Source organism: Phaseolus vulgaris, chromosome 2 (assembly GCF_000499845.2).
Source record: "Phaseolus vulgaris cultivar G19833 chromosome 2, P. vulgaris v2.0, whole genome shotgun sequence".
Classification (NCBI taxonomy): Eukaryota; Viridiplantae; Streptophyta; class Magnoliopsida; order Fabales; family Fabaceae; genus Phaseolus; species Phaseolus vulgaris.
Window position 1 is genome coordinate 27109796 of NC_023758.2, and position 22144 is coordinate 27131939.

General features: G+C 28.2%; 2 protein-coding genes across 5 annotated transcripts; both read left to right on the top strand.

The window, feature by feature from the left end:
• The first annotated feature begins 10723 nt into the window (after positions 1–10723).
• LOC137811150 (replication protein A 70 kDa DNA-binding subunit A) lies at positions 10724–14518 on the top strand. Its single transcript, XM_068612773.1, has 2 exons — positions 10724–11254; positions 12011–14518. Exons 1-2 carry the CDS (start codon positions 10977–10979, stop codon positions 14331–14333), a joined length of 2601 nt encoding a protein of 866 aa, XP_068468874.1. The 5' UTR covers positions 10724–10976; the 3' UTR covers positions 14334–14518.
• Positions 14519–17465: 2947 nt separating this feature from the next.
• Positions 17466–20046, top strand: LOC137811151 (uncharacterized). Of its 4 annotated transcripts, none has more exons than XM_068612774.1 (4): positions 17466–17565; positions 18346–18505; positions 18601–18894; positions 19244–20046. In XM_068612774.1, the coding sequence occupies exons 2-4, from the start codon at positions 18365–18367 to the stop codon at positions 19886–19888; spliced, it is 1080 nt and encodes a 359-aa protein (XP_068468875.1). In that variant the 5' UTR covers positions 17466–17565; positions 18346–18364; the 3' UTR covers positions 19889–20046. The 4 variants fall into 4 exon arrangements, with proteins under 4 accessions (XP_068468875.1, XP_068468877.1, XP_068468876.1 ...); XM_068612776.1 differs by having other exon boundaries at positions 17516–17565; positions 18383–18505; XM_068612775.1 differs by having other exon boundaries at positions 17530–17776.
• Positions 20047–22144: the final 2098 nt, after the last annotated feature.

A 22144-nucleotide genomic window follows, 5' to 3' on the forward strand; every position in this document is an offset into this window, starting at 1 on the left:
TAAATTTAAGTTAATTAAAATTTTATAAATTTTGTTTAAGATATTATTAAATAATTATTTTTGAGAAAATTATATATTATTTAACATTGCCGGAATGAAAATTTATCATAAAAATAAAACTTTCATTTATAAAATTAGGAATGTAATGAATTTTAAAAACTTTTATTTCAACTTCAACTAAATTTTGATGTAAAAAAAGTAATTTATTTTTATTTAATACTTTTATTTTTATTATAAATACATACAAAAATATTTTTACAAAATCAAATAAAAATAAAAATTAATTCCTTTATTATTGTTAATATTATTTAGTAAATTTATTTTAATTATTATTAAATATGTAATATATATTTATATTTTTTTATTGTTTATAATTTATTATTATTATTATTTTAAAAATATATTTTAATTACTATTATTTATAATTTTATTACTTTTTTATATATTATTGCAATTTTCAATTTTTAATATATTATTATTATTATTTCATAGTTTTTACATTTATATTACTAATTTATTTTCTTTTACTATTATTATATAAATACATTTATATTATTATTATATAAATATGTTTATTTTTTATTATTATTATATTATATTATTATAATAATTAATTATATATATTATAAAAGTTATAACATAATCGATTAAGTTTAATATATAATCAATTATGTTATAAATTTATAATTAATTTTTTTATTTTTATTTTTATTATAAATATATATAATATTTTCTTTTTGTAATATATATAAAATTTTATTTTATATTTGTATAAAAAAAATAGTTAAATATATTTTTAAATTTTTAATAATATTATGTATTTTTTTAGCTTTCTTCTTTATTCATTTGTTGTAAATTATGCTTTTCAATTCTTGTAATGAAGTAAACAAAATTTGTTATGGTTTTTTTCTATTTACCAATTTTGCACTTTTGACTTTAGGTATGATTAAGCTTTCCTCAATCAATTTCGACTGTCTTTAATAATGATTTATATGATGTTTGTTACGTTATTTTTAATGAATGACATTGTTAAATCTCACAAAAAGGTAGAATCACAACATACCGAAATAAGTATATTCACTTTTTTTTCTTTTTCTTTCATATTTTTAAAAAGAATTTAAGTTTTCATTTTTTAAGTGTCTTGTGCCACTAATTGTTTAAGCCAGTGAGAGCATAAAGTCTTTTTTTTTTCAAAGTAAGTTTCTTCCTTTTTCTTTTCATTTTATTGTAATTTTGCTTTGAGGTTTTTCATGTAATTGATTTAGTTTTTTTATTGGGATTGAGAGAAATTGGTTTTGATTCTTAATTCTTTTGAGGTTTTGATGACTTGAATTTTTAGTTAAGGGTGGGAAAAAAATACAAATTGATAAATTCAATTTATAATTATCTAAATCCATATTATTTTTAATCCATTTAAATAGATTTATCTCAAATCTAAATCTATATTTTTGGATTTTAAATCCAATTCATTTTAACTAGATATCAATTAGATATAAATTGGATACATATTTTGATTATCCAAAATGGATTTTTGGTTGGATTTTGAGTTGGTCTACCTGAGCCCAAGTCAAACTGAGTCGGTTTGGGCTCAATTCGAGGAGAGTTGGCCTGAGTCCAAGTTGAGAAGAGTCGACCCAGACCCAAGTCGAGCATAGTTGACAACGGGCCAAGGTCTAGTTGGCATTGAGTCCATGTTGAGTCGAGTCATCACTGGCCCATGTCGAGCCGAGTCGATCCGGGCCCAAGTCGAGCTGAGTCAGTCATACAACCCAAATAGCCAAGCAAATGACCAAGGACACAAGAGACACTTCACACTTTGATTTGTTATCTCAATATCCAAGGCATGGTCCCACCAAATGTCAGAATGACCTCAATAGAAGAAGGATTGGGCATAGACTAGAGCATTAAATGTTCTTTCTTCTGGTCTTTTTACAAGACAAAAATGTTTATAAATAAATTGGGTTCACTTTGGGGGTCCAAAAAGAAAATAAGCCAGAGTATGTTTACATAGCACAAATATAAGTGTACTTAGATAATTGGGTTTGTGTCAAGCCCACTTTTCATGACACGTGCACCTAAGATTATGGTTTTTAACCTAGCTTCTATAAACTAGGCTTAAGGGGCGGTTTTGACCCTAGTAAAACCCCTAGGTAGCCCCTCTCCCCTTCTCTTTCTACCCTTCACTCATCTTGCCCTCCAAGTCACTCTTTCATATATAAAGGGTCTATTGCCTCGTGTATTGACACTTGAATTTGAATTAAGAAGAGAAACTTTGCTTAGGTGATTAGTGAGTTTTCTCTTCTAAATTGTTCTTGGGTCTTATCTTTAGAGTGTTGCACCTCAAGTGGCGGCTTCTCACCACTCATATTGGAATTCCTTCACCCTCCAAGTGGTGTGATTCCTTGCCCCATTTTCCATAAGTTTTCTTCATCTTTTTCCTTTCTTATTTGCGCCATTTCCATTTCTTTTTATGTTATTGTGTTCTTCCTTTCTTATTCGGTTTCCATCTTGTTTCTTTCCATCATATGTTCTTTAATTTTGCACCTCTTCATCATCAACACCATATAATTGTGTTTTCTCTTTGTCCTTTAGAAGTGAACCTTCACATTTATTTAATCACTTGGTTAAGTTCGTGTCCAATGGGAATCTTCTTTGGGTTTCTCACCATATTTGTTTAAAATCAAAAACTCAAACAAGTGAAACTCCTTAAAATGTGTAACCTTAAAATCAACTCACATCAGTTGACCTGGTCAAAGTCAAGTCGGCACGGAGCCAAGGTTGAGTCGGTACCAGACCCATGTCGAGCCGAGTTAGCCCATGCTCATGTCGATTTCGGTCGGCCTAGGCCCATGTCGATATGAGTCGACCTAAGCCCATGTCGATCTGAGTCAACTCGTGCCCATGTTAAGCCAAGTCGGTATGGGCTCATGTCGATCTAAGCAGCCTGGGCCCATGTCGATATGAGTCGGCCAGAGCCCATGTCGATCTAAGTGGACTCGTACCCAAGTTGAGCCAAGTCAGCCTAAGGCCATGTCGAGCCAAGTCGGCCTATGCCTATGTCGAGTCAAGTTGGCACCAGGCCCATGTGGTGCCAAGTTGATCGAGCTAATGTCAAGTCGATTTGGTTCAAGCCCATGTCGATCTGAGTCGATCCGGGCTCATGTATAGCCGAGTTGACCCCCAAGCCTAGGTCGAGTCGGCATCAAACCGAGGTCAAATCGACATCAAGTTGAGTTGGTTCGGATTCAAGTCGAGTTGACCCGGGTCCATGTCTAGTTAAGTCAACCTAGGGCCATGTTGAGTCGAGTGGGTCCAAGTCTATGCCAAGTTGAAGCGGCCAGAACCCAGATCGAGATGGATTTAATCTAATTGACAGAGTTGGATTTAATATAATTTACAAAGTAGATTGAATTTAATTAACAAAGTATATTTAATCTAGTTTTAATCTATTTTAAATGGATTTGAAAAAATCCAAATAAATTTAATCTAGTGAAAATGAATATGCTATTTTATTAGATATGGATTAGATTTAGATTGAATTTTAAAAGAACAAATCCATAACCAGCCTATTATTTAGTATATTGAGATGGGAAGAAACTTAAAGCTTAGTGTTACATATACCATTCTATCTTAAAATTACAATATTTAAGCATAAAGTGTATATATTTTAATAACTACTTTAATACCAATTATAAAGTTTAAAAATAAAATTGTCACTAACTGCATTACCTAATTGTATAACACACCTTCAAAATGCACTTGTTTTTCTGCTTTCGAGTTTGAACTTTGCATGTGTCAACATCTTTTTGACACCGTTAAGGAAAACCCAAAACACATGTTTTTAAAAAAACACATAAGTTAATGATCTTGCAAGATTTCTCTCTTGTCCTCAATTGATAGTTACAACACATTGTCCACAATAAGCCCACAATAAGCCTGCTATATAGAAAAACAATTATATAGAAAAACAATTATGCACATACTTTTTACAGCATTGGGATGCCTCTTCGACTTTATACACAGAAAATATTAGAAAATGTGCATTGCTGTCATAAACTTCATTCAAAGACTGTTATAAAACAATAAAAAATAGGACAGTTTTTGTGTTATTTTCCAAATTCAACTTTCTATTTTGTCAGCCAACTTAAACAACGTTCGAGAAAGGAAACCACAAAACTTTTGCTCTACCACCAAAAGCTTAATGAATTGGCAGCTTGGGCAATTGCTTTCGCTTTCCATAAGTCAGAACAATGGAGCACCATTCCAGGAAAGTCAACACACATTTTTTTTATATACGAAATTGAATTTTTGATTGGAAATGTTGATTCTCTGTGAGCAAATCTTACCTACAACAGCTTCTGATCCACATTTTAGGCATGCAATTATGAACTTGAACAGCTGTACAAAACATTTTTAAAGCGTGCCATTGAATTACATTGACTCAGTAGTTTTAAAAAATTGTGTGACCAATTTGGAGCACCATTTGGAAAACATCAAAGCAGATTTTTTTACCTATGAAACTAATTTTCATACATTGGATACCTTGGTTGACTGTTGTGATGAAGAAGCTTTTATTGTACTTTATATTTAGGATGAATGGCAAACATTGTTATATACATCCATTCAAAATTCAAGGAGGTGTTTATGTTATATACTTAGGATCGATATGCTCTTTATTCTTCAACACATGCATTACTACATTTAAATTATTTCAATAGAGTATAAATTTATAAAATTATTCAAAATTCTAAACAAATAAAAATCCTAAATTAGTTCATAAATAAAATAAATAAATTTAATTATCTGTATGAGATTTTTTTATTTAGATTTAAGTTAATTAAAGTTTATAAATTTTGTTTGAGATATTGTTAAATAATTATTTTCAGAAAAACTATAAATTATTTAACATTGTCGAAAATATAAAAAATTATCATAAAAATAAAATTTTCAATTATAAACTTAGGAATGTAATAAATTAAAAACTTTTATTTCAACTTCAAATAAATTTTTATGTAAAAAAATAATTCATTTTAATTATAAATACATATAAAAAATATTTTCATAAAATCAAATCAAAATTAAAATCAATTTTTTTATTATTATTGTTAATATTATTATTTAATCCATTTATTTTAATTATTATTAATTATGTAATTTATATTTATATTTTTTATTGTTTAAATTTATTATTATTATTTTAAAAAATTATTTTAATTACTATTATTATTTATAATTTTATTAATTTTTTTATATATTATTACGATTTTAAATTTTAAATATATTATTATTTTTATTTCATATTTTTTACATTTATTTTACTAAATCATTTTCTTTTACAATTATTATATAAAGACATTTATATTATTATTATATAAATATGTTTATTTTATTACTATTATATTATATTATTATAATAATTATATATATATATATATATATATATATATTATACAAGTTATAACATAATAGATTAAGTTTAATATATAATCAATTATGTTATAAATTTTATAATTAATTCTTTTATTTTTATTTATATTATAAATATATATAATATTTTCTTTTTTAATATATATAAAGTGTTATTTTATATTTGTATAAAAAAATAGTTAACGGTAGTTAACTTTTTAATAATATTATGTAATTTTTTTAACTTTTTTTTTCGCATAATTCAGAGAATTATTTTTATTCATTTCTAATATATAACATTTGAGGGAATTGTTTTTATTCATTTCTCGTAAATCATCTCTTTCCAATTCTTGTAACTGAATCGAAACAAACAAAATTTGTTTTCATTTTTCTATTTAAGGGAATAATAATCACTTGGATATAAACATAACATTAATATTTTCTTATTTATAATATTTTTTTTATTAATAGTAGTAATTTGAGATTTTTGACTGTATGATGATTAAACTTTGCTCAATATTGTTTTTAATTATAATTTATATGATGTTTATTACGTAATTTTTAATGAATAACACTGTTAAATTTCACAAGAAGTAGAATAACACTGTTAAAATTTTGTTATTTTTTTTTATTTAAGAATGACATTAAATATTTTGGATTTATATTAATTTATGATTTTGAAAAAAATATTAATTTTATTTATTTTCAATTTTTATTTAAGTAGGACATAAAATAATTTATGATATTGGAAAATCTAGAAATTTTATTAATTTTAGATTTTTATCTAAAAATGACATTAAATAATGTAGGATGTGGATTTATTTAGAATTTTGATTAATTTTCTATTTTTATTTAAGAATAAGATTACAATTTTTTTGGATTTTTATTTATTTAGGATTTTGAAAAACTTAGAAATGTTATTTATTTTATATCTTTATTTAAATAGAAAATAAAATAATTTTTGATTTTGTATTTATTTAGGATTCTTAAAAACTTTTGAAATTTCATTTATGTATCACATAAAATAACTTAGAGTTTATGTTTATTTAGGATTTTGAATATTTTAGAAAAAAAATTATTTATTTCAAATATTTATTTAAGTGGGACATTAAATAATTTTGATTTATTAAGAATTTTTTTTATTTCATATATTTTATTTAAGTAGGACATTAAATAATTTATAATTTTGTTTAAAATTTTGAATAATTTAGGAATTTTATTTATTCTATTATTTTTAAGTGTGACATTCAATAATTTATGATTTTTATTTATTTTTACTTTAAAATAATTTAAGAATTTTATTTATTGTAACTTTTTATTTAAATATGACATTCAATAATTTAGGATTTGTATCTATTTATAATTTTAAATAATTTAGGTATTTTATTTATTGAATTTTTTTTATTTAAGTACTATATTTAATAATTTAGGATGTGTATTTATTTAGAATTTTAAATAATTTAGAAAAGAATGAGAGAATATTCATTTTGAATGTCATAAATTGTTTGTTTTTTATTCCTCTATGTATATTACTTTGTGTTTACCACCTCCATCATTCACAGTGCAATATTCAATGCGGTAAAAATTAGTTTTCAAACAGAATAATCATTTTAAATGTCATAAATTGTTTATTTTTTATTCCTATATGTATATTACTTTGTGTTTGGCACCACCTCCATTTTCTCGCAGCAACAATAAATAACTGACGACTTTGGTTGATTTCAGGAACGTAAATGTATCATCAAGTTTTAAAAACAAAATCATAACAAATAAGTTGGATAAGTAACACATGTTGGAAAATCAATCCACTATGGATGATGATCAATCTAAAAAAAAACTCATGAATATAACTTAAAAAAATGTTAATGCATGATATATAACTATAATAATAGGAGTTGATTGTTCATATGCAATTTGCATTATGTTCAACAAAAAAAAACATGGTTGGCTGCACCGTGATAAAACAGTGAACAAATGTTTTGGAGGAAGACGAGTGGAGCAAGAAACACATTTACATGCAAAAGTAAATTCTATATCAGTAAATTTTAAGGAGTTTTGCAAATTTGCAAATGTCAACGTGTTCTATTAACCGCATCAATATTTACTAAACCAATATATTTTCAAAAATGTATGATAAAACTGAAAATTTGGCACTTAAAGATTTAAATTCAATGTTTGGAATTTTCCAAACCTAAAAAGGATAAAATAAAGTAAATTATAATAAAAAAATAGTTTGTACTGATATATCATTAACAAGACAAATTTATGAATTATTCAATAAAAAAAAGAGTGCATATGTGTTTCCTTGTGTGAGAAAATAACGAATAAAGGAGGAGTATTTGCTCACAAAGTATTAGTATCACATAACAAATGCTTCTCTTAAACCAATTTGTATTTTAAAATGGTGTTTGCACAAAAGAAATAGGTTTTTAGTTATTGTAGATGTGCATAAAAACAAAATGATTTCACCAAATGAAAAGCAATACCACGAGAAAAAACGCATGAAGAGCAATATACAAAAATGCAAAAGATTATTTTCCAGTCATGCTGTGAAAAAAAGCTTACCAAAAACTCTTGAAGGGGTTTTGGAGTTTTTGAAATGGGTAGGATTGAGAAGTGCAATGCATAATCCATGAAAAAAGCATAAATAATGAAAAAGAGGTTCCAAACTTCATCAGAAATAAAAAAATCAATTGAGATTTTAAATTTGAAATTAAAAAATGATTACCTTGTGTTGTGTAAGTTGCCTTACTTCGATAAAGTTTGCAAGCAGACCATCCCAATTTAGGATTGGGTAAGAGAGATAGCAACTTTAGGATACGTTTACACTGCAAATGAAAAACTTAATTCTCCACGTTTTGTTCTTGAAATGTATTAAGTATAAATATAAATATAGATAGATAAGTATATATATAAAGAGATAGATTTATGAATTACTTAAATTTTGTATAGTATGTTCCTGCAAGCTTTACACTCTGTTTGTATCTAACGACGGATTGTGAGAAGCGAAGAAACCAATAAATAAAAAATTAATAAAACATAAAAATCGAGGCAAAAGCATTGCACCATTATTTCTTTGCAAATTTTCGAAGATTTGGGAAGATTTACTAAGAATATGATTAAAATAATGTAAATAATAATAATAATAATAATTAAAATATTAATAAATATATAAAATATATAAAATGACAATAAAAATAAAAATATTAATAATAAATTTATGAAATAATAACTATTATTAAAAATTATAAATAATAATTAATAATGATTATAAATAAATAAATAGTAGTAAAACTAAAATTAATTTATAATATATTTTATAATTATTAAAAATTTACATAATATTATTAAAATCTCAAAATTACTCTTAATTTATTTGTATTTAATAATATTATTAATAAAAATAAATAATAATAATAATAATAAAATATAATTATTTATATAATAATAATATTATTAATTATAAAATAACTATATAAATTAATTAATTATTTTTATTATTCATATATTTTTAAAAAAATAAGGATAAATTTGTAAACTTGTATTTTACATATTTTTAAAAAATTAAAAGTTTTCACGTAACCATCACATCATTCACAAAATTCAATAAATTTTTTTCGCAAATCTACTCTAATATACTCCAATCTAAACAATCTTACTCTCCTTTCAAATCACTCCAAATCTCCTCCCCAATCCAAACACACCCTTAGCTTTTCATTTAGGGATCTTCACACTTTTAGATATTTTCAATTTTTTTTTATCTAGTTACGTGTAGTTATATATTTTAACATTAAGTCATTGAGTTTAAATAATGATATTATTACTTTAGTCTAAGAAATTCATTACTTTTTTTTACATTGTGTTTGGATTGGAAAGAAGATTTGAGCGAATGAAAATTTATAGAATTTTGTGAGTGATATAATTATTATATAAGAATTTGTTTGATTTTTTAAAAATGTGTAAAATGTAAGTTTACAAATTTATCTTTATCTTTAAAAATATTTGAATAATAAAATATGAGATATTTTTGTGTAAATTTGAGATAATTAAAATTTTATAATTTTTTTGAGCTACTGTTAACTAATTATTTTTGAAAAAATTACAATTATTTAACATTGTGGAAAATTTGAAAGATTATCATAAAAATAAAACTTTCATTTATAAATTTAGGAATGTAATAAATTTTAATTTTTTTTATTTCAACTTCAAAATAAATTTTGATGTAAAAAATTATTTTTTTATTATTATAAATACATATAAAAAATAATTTCATAAAATCAAATCAAAAGTATTTTTTTTTATTATTGTTAATATTATTATTTAATAAATTCATTTTAATTATTTTTAAATAAGTAATTTATACTTATTTTTAATTTTATTATTATTTTAAAAATTTATTTCAATTACTATTATTATTTATAACTTAGTACTTTTTTTATATATATTATTACAATTTTAAATTTTAAATATATTATTAATATTATTTCATAGTTTTTGCACTTATATTACTAATTTATTCTCTTTTACTATTATTATATAAATACATTTATATTATTATTATATAAATATGTTATTTTATTACTATTATATTATATTATTATAATAACTAAATATATTTATTTTATAAAAGTTATAACTTAAGTTTAATATAAAATAAATTATGTTATAAACTTTATAATTAATATTTATTTTTATTTAAATTATAAATATATAATATTTTCTTTTTGTAATATACATAAAGTGTTATTTTATATTTGTATAAAAAAACAGTCAGTGGTATTTTGACTTTTTAATAATATTATGTAATTTTTTATAGCTTTCTATACATTTTTTTTTCGCTTAATACAGGGAATTGCTTGTATTCATCTATTGTAAATCATCGCTTTTAATTTTTGCAATTCAATGGAAACAAATAAAATTTGTTCTTGTTAGTTTATTTGAGTGAATAATGTTCATTTAGATTCAAATACAATATTATTATTTACCTATTTATAGTAATAATTTTGAATTTTTAACGGAAAGGATTAAGCTTTGGTCAATTAATTTTGACTGTCTTTAATCATGATTTATATGATGTTTACTACATTTTTAATGAATATCTTAGAAAGTAGAATCTTATTGAAAGCTCAGTGCTACATATACCATTCTATCTTAAAATTACAATATTTAAGTATAAAGTGTATATATTTTAATAACTAATTTAATATCAATTATAAAGTTTAAAAATATATTTGTCACTTTTCATTAAGCTGTAAAATAAATATGTAAAGGTCAGATAAGTTGCTATAAGACTCAAAGATTCAGGATATGGTCGGAATTAAAAAAAATGGTAATACCCTTTGTGGACAATTCCGAAATGAATTCCCCCGTATGCAATTCGCGGTTCCCTCTCTCTCTCCAAACTGAACCACTTATGGCGCCTTCTTTAAATTATTCAATCGCGTTAGGGTTTCACTCTCTCTCGTAACCTTCCACTCTCACTCTGCGTTTGATTCGATCCAATTTTCTAGGCTTCTCTCTTTTCGATCCTATAATTTCTCCCGATTCGGGAGAAGAAAAAGACATCAGCAATGGCTGGGTCACTGACGCCAGGGGCGATAAAGGAAATATGCGGTGCCAATTGTTCCAGTGGTTTGAAGCCGGTTTTGCAAGTTATAGATTTGAAGCTAGTGCAGTCGCAACAAGCCAGCAACACCGAGAGGTACCGGCTGGTTCTCTCCGACGGTTCCTTTTACCAGCAAGGCATGCTTGCCACGCAGATGAACGAACTGGTTCATTCCGGAAAGTTGCAAAAAGGTTCCGTTGTTAGGCTCGTTCAGTTTATCTGCAACGATGTCCAGAACCGCAAGTGAGTTCTACTTCTTGTTAACCGGGTTTTGTCTTTTTTCTTTTTTTATTTGTTTTTTGTGTTTCGGGTTTTTGAAATTTCGTTGGGAGAGAAGGTGCAATGCATTTTATATCATTGTGTGAAATTTTAGATGGTGATGATGGTTTTTAAGCGTTCAAATCCTCTTTTTTTGTCGGGCGTTTCATTGAATGATTGTGGTTAAATTTGGGTAGCGGTTCTTGATGTCGTGGACGAATGCTGAATGTCAATTGTGGATGAGTTGCAGTGTTGTTGCAGAACCCAAAATATCTTGACGTTGCAGTTCCAGGCTGTTTTTAACCTGCGTTCTTTGGTTTGGTTTTTATTCTGATGTTTCATCATCTACATTGATGTCATGCATGCATTATGTTTTAGTTTGGATATTGATATTTACTATTGCTAATGCAGTTGATGTTAGTTCGGTATTTATTGGAAGGTTAGAGATGATAGTCGTTCACGTTATGTTTTCTGTATTACTTTTGTGTTTTTCAAGACTTGATAATCTGAATGGCGAAGGAGAAAGATTTTTGGAACATGGGTGGTTATTTTTTGTGATGGTTGTATAGTTCCGTGAAAGGAAAATGCTATTACCAGATGCTTTTGTTGGTTTTTACTGTTGTAAACTAGTTGAGTGCTTTACTGCCCAGTGGGAGACTGTTTTGCTTGTTAATTATAGTTGTATCTCTTTTCATAATAGGGGTTGGCTCATGATTTGGCTGTCTATATTTTTGTGAACAGGATTATTGTTATAATTGACCTAGATGTTGTTGTGGAAAAATGTGAGTTGATTGGAGAACCTGTCGCGTTACCAAAAGATGGACCTGCAGAATCTAGCACTGGTCAATCAGGAGTCACCCCTGGAAATTCACAACCTTTGAATAACCGTTCACACTCAGGCGGCGTGACTGCTAGACCGAACATGGCTGTACCATCTCCAGATCATCCAAGAGTGAATGCCAGTAGTGTTTATACTGGTATTTCTAACTCTGGATCTAGTTATTCCAGCAATGCACCTCCTACATATCCTAAAGTAGAATCTGGAGTTAATTCTAGATCAGCACCTTTCACTGGATCTCATGGTGATCAGAGCTCGGGTATTGGTCATCCCCAATCTGAGGCTTCAAGGTCCTTTCCAAACTCTTATGCTCGTCCACCTCAGCCTATGTATCGGCAGCCATCTCCAATGTACAATAACAGAGGGCCAATGGGAAAAAATGAAGCTGCCCCCAGGATAATTCCAATAGCAGCATTGAATCCTTACCAGAATATGTGGACGATTAAAGCCAGGGTAACAGCTAAGGGAGAACTCAGGCACTATAACAATGCTCGAGGTGATGGCAAGGTGTTTTCATTTGACCTTTTGGATTCTGATGGTGGGCAAATTCGGGCAACTTGCTTCAATAGTGTGGCTGATCAGTTCTATAATTTAATTGAAGCTGGTAAGGTATACCTAGTTTCCAGGGGAAGCGTAAAGCCAGCTCAGAAGAATTTCAATCACCTTCCCAATGACCAAGAGCTAACTCTTGATATGACATCGATTATACAGCCATGCCCTGATGATGATAACTCAATTCCAAAACAGACTTTTAATTTTCGCCCCATTAGTGAAATTGAAAGTTTGGAAAGCAACACAATTGTGGATGTGATTGGTGTGGTAACTTCAATTAGTCCTACAGCTTCAATCATGAGAAAAAATGGTACTGAAACTCAGAAGAGAACACTCCAGTTGAAAGACATGTCTGGCCGAAGTGTTGAGTTAACTTTGTGGGGAAATTTTTGCAACGTGGAAGGACAAAAGCTGCAAAATATCTGTGATGATGGGGCATTTCCAGTTTTGGCTGCAAAAGCTGTCAGAATTAATGATTTCAATGGAAAGTCTGTTGGGACTATAATGACTAGCCTTCTGTTCGTAGAGCCTGATTTTCAAGAGGCTTACACACTTAAAAGATGGTTTGAAAATGAAGGGAAGAGTGTCCCAACTCTCTCTATTTCTAGGGATACATCTAATTTTCCTAAGAATGATAATCGGAAGACTGTATCTCAAATTAAAGACGAGAAGTTAGGGACTTCAGAGAAGCCTGATTGGATATCTGTCTGTGCAACTATTTCATACATTAAGTATGATAACTTCTGTTACCCAGGATGTCCTATCATGATAGGGGATAGGCAATGTAACAAAAAAGTGACTAATAATGGTGATGGAAAATGGATTTGTGATAGGTGTAACCAATCTGTTGATGCTTGTGATTATAGGTACATACTGTCATTCCAGATAATGGATCACACAGGTGTAACATGGGTTACTGCTTTCCAGGAGAGTGGTGAGGAGATCATGGGCGTGCCTGCAAAAGATTTGTATTATCTGAAGTATGAAGAGCAAGATGATGTAAGATTTGCTGAAATCATCCGGAAGATTCTCTTCACCGAGTATGTGTTCAAGTTGAAAGTAAAGGAGGAGACATTCAGTGATGAACAACGCGTTAAGTCAACGGTAGTTAAAGCAGAAAAGGTAAACTATGCATCCAAATCCAGAGTTAGTTTGGAATTGATTGATAAACTCTTGACTGGGAAATCAGAAGGTACTACCACCGTTCCAAACTCTTTATCCGGTAATGCTGGACAGGGGAGTGTTGAAACTAGACAAGTAACGCCATCAGCTTATAACACAATAAAGAGTAGCACTAATAGCAGTAGAGATTTTGGGATGCCAGCAAATCAAGTCGGTCAACAGTATGGAAACCAATATGGCAATTTTGGTTCAGCAGGTGCTCCTAGTGCATATACTTCATGCACCAACTGTGGAGGTTCTGGTCATACTTCTATGCTTTGCCCAAATATTAGAAATCTGCCTGGACAGTCTTCAGGTGGGGGCTTTTCCAACAGGGCATCATATGGTGGATCAGGTGGCGGTGCTTCTGGTGAATGCTTCAAATGCCATCAACCTGGCCACTGGGCAAGAGACTGTCCTGGTTCCAGTGCACCAACTGCATCATATGGAAGCGCTAATACAATGCAGGGAAGATATGGTATCGCTCAAAACCAACAGTTTGGAGGATATTGAAATTTTTGCAAGCCCATATTTTGTGTATTTTTTGGAGCTCATTTTCTTTTGTTTCAAGTTCCTGTCATGTAAGCAGTTTCGACCTAACTTTGTATATACAGGACATAATTATGTGCTATTAGTGCGACGTTTATCGGTGCCGACAGACAATGCAACGTGCAAACCTTGTCTGTTGATTTCGACCATTTTCTCCTTTAGCTGATGCAGTTGATCATAATAGATATGCTTAAATGTTTGTTCCTTCAAAATGTTATAACCAATGATTTTCTTTATTAATTAATTTATAATTACTACCAATAAATTTTTTCATTAATATCCTTATAATTAAAATACTACGTATTAGCTTTTGCACTAATTCTGAAGGTACAAAACATTAATTGGTTCATTTTTATTTAGATAAATTTTAAATGTATACATTAAGTTTTAACAGGAAAAACGCTTAAAATTATAAAATGATGTATAAATAGCTTGTTTAAATGTTAAAATTTGTAGTACAAGAAAATAATTTAAATAGCATGTTTTAGATTCACTTTTTCTTCTTGCAAAGAAAAAGGAAACCTTCATATGCAATGGAAGTGATTTTTATTAGAGAAAGCTATTTTGGAGTTGGAAGCTAAAATTGAAACGATGTGACTGAAGAATCAATAACAGAAACGAAAATAGAGATTATGATAATAAAAAGCATTATAATTTTAATCCAATTATCCTTAATAATAAAATTATTATGAATTTTTTTCATAATAATTTAGATATATGTGTATGGGTGGAATATTATCAGATCTTATTTATAGACTTGTACTTATGAGATTTCTTCGTAACTAATATTACTTTCTAAATTAAATGAGAAATCTTTAAGAAAAAATATAAAAACCTTCTTTGATATAAAATTATTATGATAATTAAAAAATTATTTGTAATATTTTAATTTTAAAGATCATTCTTTAAAATACTTATTGAATGAATATTTAATATAACTATATACCTATGGAACTGGTAACCGTTAAAAAAAGATTCATCAATTTTAGATAATGAGTTTGAACTTTATAATAAAACTAAAACCTTGGTCAAGATAAATTAAATGTAGGAAAAAAATATTTTCTCAAGTCACATTTATGATAAATTAACTGGTTATAGTTTAATATTTGTACTATATTCTAGAACTAAGGTGATAAAATAAAAAATTTAAGTAATGTTTTTTATTGGAACGTTGAGAAGTATCAACACATTTATTTGATTAATATATTATTTACTTAATTTTAAACTTACAATATCATACAAATGAGTGTTCTGATCTTCATTATAGAGATTATTATTTGATTGTTAAATTAGATAATTTAACTTGATCAAATAAATTATTATTTTAGATTAAATATTATTATATTATTTATTAACACGTGATATATAATTAATATAAAGAAAATATTCTTGTTAAGAGAAATATAATTAGTATGAAGAAAATATTATTGTTAAGAAATTTGTTATATGTTATAATCATAAAATAGCAAATTTTATTATATATAAATAAAATATATTATAATTCTCTAATTGATTTGGTAACAAATTGTAAATGTTATTATATATTTAGAAACAATATATTTTTTTATTATTTTTATTGATTTGTTACATACAAAAATACTATTATCTATTGTAAAAATAGAATATATCATAATTTTCAGTTTGATTTATCAATATAAAAAATAACAAATGTTGTTACAATATTTATTTTGATTTTCTGATTAAGATAAAAATTAGTTTTTCTAAAGCATTATAAAAGCACAATAAGAGTTATATTTTGAGTATACAATTACCATTCTCTCATTCTCTTTTCATTGATGATAGCATAACTTTTTAAGAGATACTTAGAAGAAATTTTGTGCTTCTCTCTATGAAGAGGTAGATATACCTATGTATTATCTAAAAAAAAAAAATCTATTTTATGTAATTTAAATAAAAATGACATCTTTTATTTGTTCGCCCTGTATTATTATTATATTTTCCAACTTGTTCTTCCCCTAGTTTGAGTATTGTTAAATTGAATGTTGATATTCGTTCCTCTCATGTCATGGTGACGGTGACGTCCAAAAATCTGAGTTTACTGCTTTTCTCCATGCCATCCATATTCTCTTCAAATGTGTTCACAGCAATATTCATGCCATATTTGAGTCTGGTTACTATGTTGACCACAATACATGCAATATTCATTCATACTTACACCTATTAATCTTATTTTATATATATTTTTATACTGAGAAGGAGATTTGAAAGACTGAATTTAGAGTGATTTGAGAAGAAGATGAGATTGTTTGAATTGATGTGTGTTATTGTAGATTTGTGAAAATATTTTATAGTTTGTGAAATTTATGAGTTGGAAAGATTGTGTAATTTTTTTAAAAATGTGTAAAATGTAAATTTACAAATTTATTCTATTTTTAAAAATATTTAAATAATAAAAAGTAATAATAAAAAATAATTAATTTATATATTTATTTTTCATAATAATTATTATTTACTTTTATTAATAATATTATTAAATATTTAATACAAATAAAATTAAAGATAATTTTAACTGTAAATTTTTAATAATTATAACATATATTTAATATAATATATATTTAACTTTAGATTCCTCATAAATGTTTACATATTTAAAAAAAAATTAAACATTTTTATCTCGATTTCTTTACTTGCAAAATTTCCACACCCAAAAAGTAAACAAACTGTTAGTATTTAAGATTAAATATTTATAAATGATTTCATAACAATTAATAACAGATAGTAAAATAAATTTAATAAACTCTCATACTTTCCTAATAGTTTTAATATAATATAAATTTTAAATTTAACTTGATTTTAATTCAATCTTAAAAAAATAATTTATAATATATTTTTAAAATAATTTTAATATTATAAAATTTAAATTTAATCTAATCTTTAGAAACCAATTTATAATACGAGATTTGTTTCCTAACACTGATATCCATCTCATAACTCAATTATTTATTATAATAATAAATAGAATTTCTTAAAATTTAGCGAGAAATAAATAAGTAATTAGAGAATTGTGAGTAAAGTTGATTTTGTTTGTCGTACGGTGAAGTCAAAGTTGATGCACGAGGTCCACACAAAAAAAGCGGCATTAGTGAAGGCACGTGTCCTTCCTCTATTTAAAACCCGTTTCCTCCCTTCCCACGTGCCTGTGGTAGCCACACGTCATCGTAGTTCTCTCCTTGCGGTATCTCTTCCCTCTTCTTCTTCTTATTCTCGCTTCTTTTCGTTTCTCGATTTTTTCGATTTTCGATTTTCCGTAGCGTAGTTTCCTTCTCTCTATTCAATCGTTTTCATTATATATTCGAGGAGGGAAACGAATTAGGGTTCAAATTTATCAATATTTTCACGGCTCACAATTTTTGCAGTTTCCCCATTCTTCTATAATTGATCGATTGGTACGCACTAGACTAGCCTTAATAATTTTGAATTATGAATTTATTCCTGTGCATGTGTATGTGTTGTGTAGAATTGTCCAATTATTGCATGATACCGTAGCAGCAGAATGTCATTGCATAAAGATGCAGTCTATAATTTTTAATTATAGCACAATTTTATCCTATTTTTGTGATTTTGTCATACCGTGGCATTTTCATCCCTTACGTGAACAAGGAACTGTGGGGAATTCTGTTCTGATATATCTGTATTCCTATTTTAGTAGTTTAGCCTTCATGTTTTCGACTTGGTCTCTCTCTCGACAGCCAAAGACACATGTAATTGGTTGTTTAATTTAGAAGGCAATTTCTTCCTTGAAGTTTCTGTTCCCTTTGTAGTAGATTCACTGATGCTACCAGCATAATTTTCTTGATTTTTACATTTACTCCTTTTAGTTCTTTCATTTCTGTCATATATTTCATGCCATATTATGTGATTGTGAACTTTGTTCCTTGCAAAATAACGTAGATTCTCTTTAAAATGATTGGTTTCATGTCACCTGATTTATGATTTTTTTCCTTGTTTCTATAAGAAATTTTTTCACCAAGACAATGGACTTCTTTTCAAAGGGAATGAACGGGGATGGATCTGAGTGCCCTTTTGATGTGAATGACATCCAAAGATGCCCGTTTTTAAGAAACATCAATAAACCTACAAACTTCTCTTTCTTCCAAGCTAAAATCTCATCTCCTGTAAGCGATTCATCTTTGTGCCCTTCCTACTATTTTTGTGTCTCAGTTCAAATTTGAGGCAGTATGTGAGCTTGTTTCTTCATTTTAATATTTAGGTGCATGGAGCCAAGGGTCCTATATTTGAAGATGGTCCCAGTTTTGACATAGCATTTAAGCTATTTCATGGGAAGGATGGGGTGATTCCCCTATCTGAGAAATCTGACTTTCACCGTGGCAGTGCAGAAGCTGCTGTTTCTTTGCCTGCTTTCAATCCTCTAGCAGGAAGAGTTGCCACCATCAGTTTGTCAACCTTTGGACCAGGTGGCCCGTTTAATTTTGGGAATTTTTCCGAGAAATGGAAGAAGCAGAACAATTCTGAATCATCAAGTAAAAAGGAACACTCATCTCAGGTAAACATTTTTCTTTATTTTCTTTTTTCCTTTCTCTTCTTGTTTCACACACAAACACTTGAAAAAGCATGTTTGCTGAAGGAAATCTGTTGTGTCATTTAGTATTGCATCATGAAGTTAGTTTCTGGTAGTAAGAATTTGCTTTTTATTATAGGAACAAGATCATCAATAATCAAGTTGTCTATCATTTTGATAAATCTAAACCCATCTTATTAGCAATAACTTTGCTGTCAGTGTTGGCAATCATGATTTTCTCTTCGTGTTGCTTACTAATTATGTTAACCAGGTTAAGTAACATTCAAAACTCTATTTATATTGAATTTTCTTTCTCTGTTGAGCTTCATTCCAGAAGGGAGATGTATCAAAGCACGAGGCCCTTGGAAACGAATGGTTGGCAAACGGAAATTGCCCGATTGCCAAATCTTACAGAGCTGTAAGCAACGTTCTACCCCTTGTTGCAACAGCTTTAAAGCCACCAAGTGGAATGAAGTTTAAATGTCCACCAGCAGTTGTTGCCGCAAGGGCTGCCCTTGCCCGTACAGCCTTTGTGAAAAACTTGCGCCCTCAGCCTCTTCCTGCAAAAATGCTAGTTATTGCAGCTCTGGGCATGGCGGTTAACGTGCCCTTTGGCATGTGGAAGGAACATACCAAGAAATTCTCGTTATCGTGGTTTGTGGCCGTGCATGCTGCTGTTCCCTTTATAGCCATGCTTCGGAAATCAGTGGTGATGCCTAAATCAGCTATGGTACTGACCATTGCAGCTTCTATCATCGGGCAAGTTATTGGATCGAGAGCTGAGCGTATCCGTCTGAAAACAATCGCTACTGAGATGGGAAAAGTGAAAACAGAGACAGTATGCAGCATGGAAGACTATAATTCCAGGAAGCTTGGTGATATTAGGGTCAATCAGTGCAGTGCTGAAGGAATGGTCCTCAAGTCGTCAATTCCTGTGAAGAATACAGGATCTTCTTCAACTGCTGGAGTGTGTTATTGACCTATAAAGATGGGAAATGAATAAATTCAAGTTCTATTTTGAACAATGATGATGAACTTATATGTTAAAAAAATTTGATTAATGTATATAGATAAGCTTTGTGAACTATGTATAACATGAATAGAAATTTAGACATGCAACTACTTTACACGCAGAAACGTATCTGGACAATTGATCACTGAATTCTGATCAAATTTCAGTTTGTCTAGTTTTATCAATATTCTTATATTTTGTTAAAGTGCGTTGGAATCGATTACAATTTCATTTAATGCTTGAAAAAAATATTATGTTTTAGATTAATACTTTCACCCTACACCTCTCTTTGTACCAGAACTCCAAAATATAAAACCTACGGAAATGATTATGGAGGAGGGAGGAGAAGTGATCTTTTAAATCTTATGTTAAAAGATACACACAAAAAAATTTGTTAGAATTTTTTTAAATAACCATTTACTTTTAAAATATATTAACCTTTTCATAATAATACTAATGAAAAAATCATCATTAATATTAATATTTTTATATAAATAAAATATAAAATAATTATAAATTATCTAAATTATAAAATAATATTAAAATTATCTAAATACATAAATTTAACTAACAAAATTATTTAATTATATTATTCATAGAATTAAATAATATTAATTAAAAAATGAATAAAAAAAATAAAATAATCATAAATAACATGAGAGATAAGAAACGAGATATTGGATATATGATATGAGATGAGATATGAGATGAGATATGACATAGTATATGAGATGAGATATGAGATGACATATGAGATGAGATTTGTGATGACATATGAGATATGAGATGACATATGAGATTATATTTGATATATGAGATGAGATATGAGATAAGAAATAAGATTGAATATAAGATATGAGATGAGATATGAGATCAGAAAAGAGATGAGAGATGAGATATGAGAAATGAGATGACATATGAGATATGAGATGACATATGAGATATGAGATATGAAATGAGATATGAGATATGATATGATCTTAGGTGAGAGGTGAGATAAGAGATAGGAGATGAGATGAGAGATGAGAGATAAGAGACGAGAGATGAGAGACGAGCAACGAGAGACGAGAGACAAGAGACGAGAGATAAGAGACGAGAGACGAGAGATGTGAGATGAGAGATGAGAGATGAGAGATGAGATGACATATGAGATATGAGATATGAGATATGATATGATCTTAGGTGAGAGGTGAGATAAGAGATAGGAGATGAGATGAGAGATAAGAGATAAGAGACGAGAGATGAGAGACGAGCAACGAGAGACGAGCAACGAGAGACGAGAGACGAGAGACGAGAGACGAGAGATGTGAGATGAGAGATGAGAGATGAGAGATGAGAGATGAGAGGTGAGATATGAGATGAAATTTTATTTGAGATGAGAGATGAAATATAGGATATGAGATGACATATGAGATTATATTTGATATATGAGATGAGATATGAGATATGAGATATGAGATGATATATGAGATAAAAAAAGAGATGAGATATGAGAAATGAGATGACATATGAGATATGAGATCTGAAATGAGATATGGGATATGATATGATCTGAGGTGAGAAGTGAGATAAGAGATAGGAGATGAGAGATGAGAGATGAGAGATGAGAGATGAGAGATTAGAGATGTGAGATGAGAGATGAGATATGAGATATGAGATGGGATTTTATTTGAGATGAGAGATGAAATATGGGATATGAGATGACATATGAGATTAGATTTGATATATGAGATAAGAAATGAGATGATATATGAGATCAGAAAATATATGAGATATGAGAAATGAGATGACATATGAGATATGAGATGAGATATGAAATGAGATATGAGATATGAGATATGAAATATGATATGAGATTAGGTATGAAATATGATATGATCTGAGGTAAGAGATAGGAGATGAGATGAGATTTTATTTGAGATGAGAGATGAAATTATTAAGTTTGAGAAATAAAATCTGGAATATAATTTAAAATTAAAATCCCATTCTGCAGAAATAATTCTTCAATATAAAAAATTCGTTTAACAAAAAGAAATCTAGAAACATACTATGGAAAGGAGGGTCCAGAATATATTTTTATTGGTAGCCCCATTTTATTTAAGGGTATTTTCGTCGTATCACACTTAAACCGGGGTTCAGTAATAGGGTGCCGGAAGTAATTGCCAAAAAATCCTGTATCAGATGTTTTGAAGGCCCAAGGATAAAGCCCAACGCGTTTCAGTG

Bases quoted from the DNA above. Each gene is read 5' to 3' on its own strand.
- LOC137811151 (XM_068612774.1), top strand. From the start codon at position 18,365: ATGGACTTCTTTTCAAAGGGAATGAACGGGGATGGATCTGAGTGCCCT. The intron at 18,506-18,600 runs GTAAGCGATTCA...TTTAATATTTAG, and splicing joins AAGCTAAAATCTCATCTCCT to GTGCATGGAGCCAAGGGTCC. The intron at 18,895-19,243 runs GTAAACATTTTT...GCTTCATTCCAG, and splicing joins AAAAGGAACACTCATCTCAG to AAGGGAGATGTATCAAAGCA.
- LOC137811150 (XM_068612773.1), top strand. From the start codon at position 10,977: ATGGCTGGGTCACTGACGCCAGGGGCGATAAAGGAAATATGCGGTGCC. The intron at 11,255-12,010 runs GTGAGTTCTACT...TTTTGTGAACAG, and splicing joins AACGATGTCCAGAACCGCAA to GATTATTGTTATAATTGACC.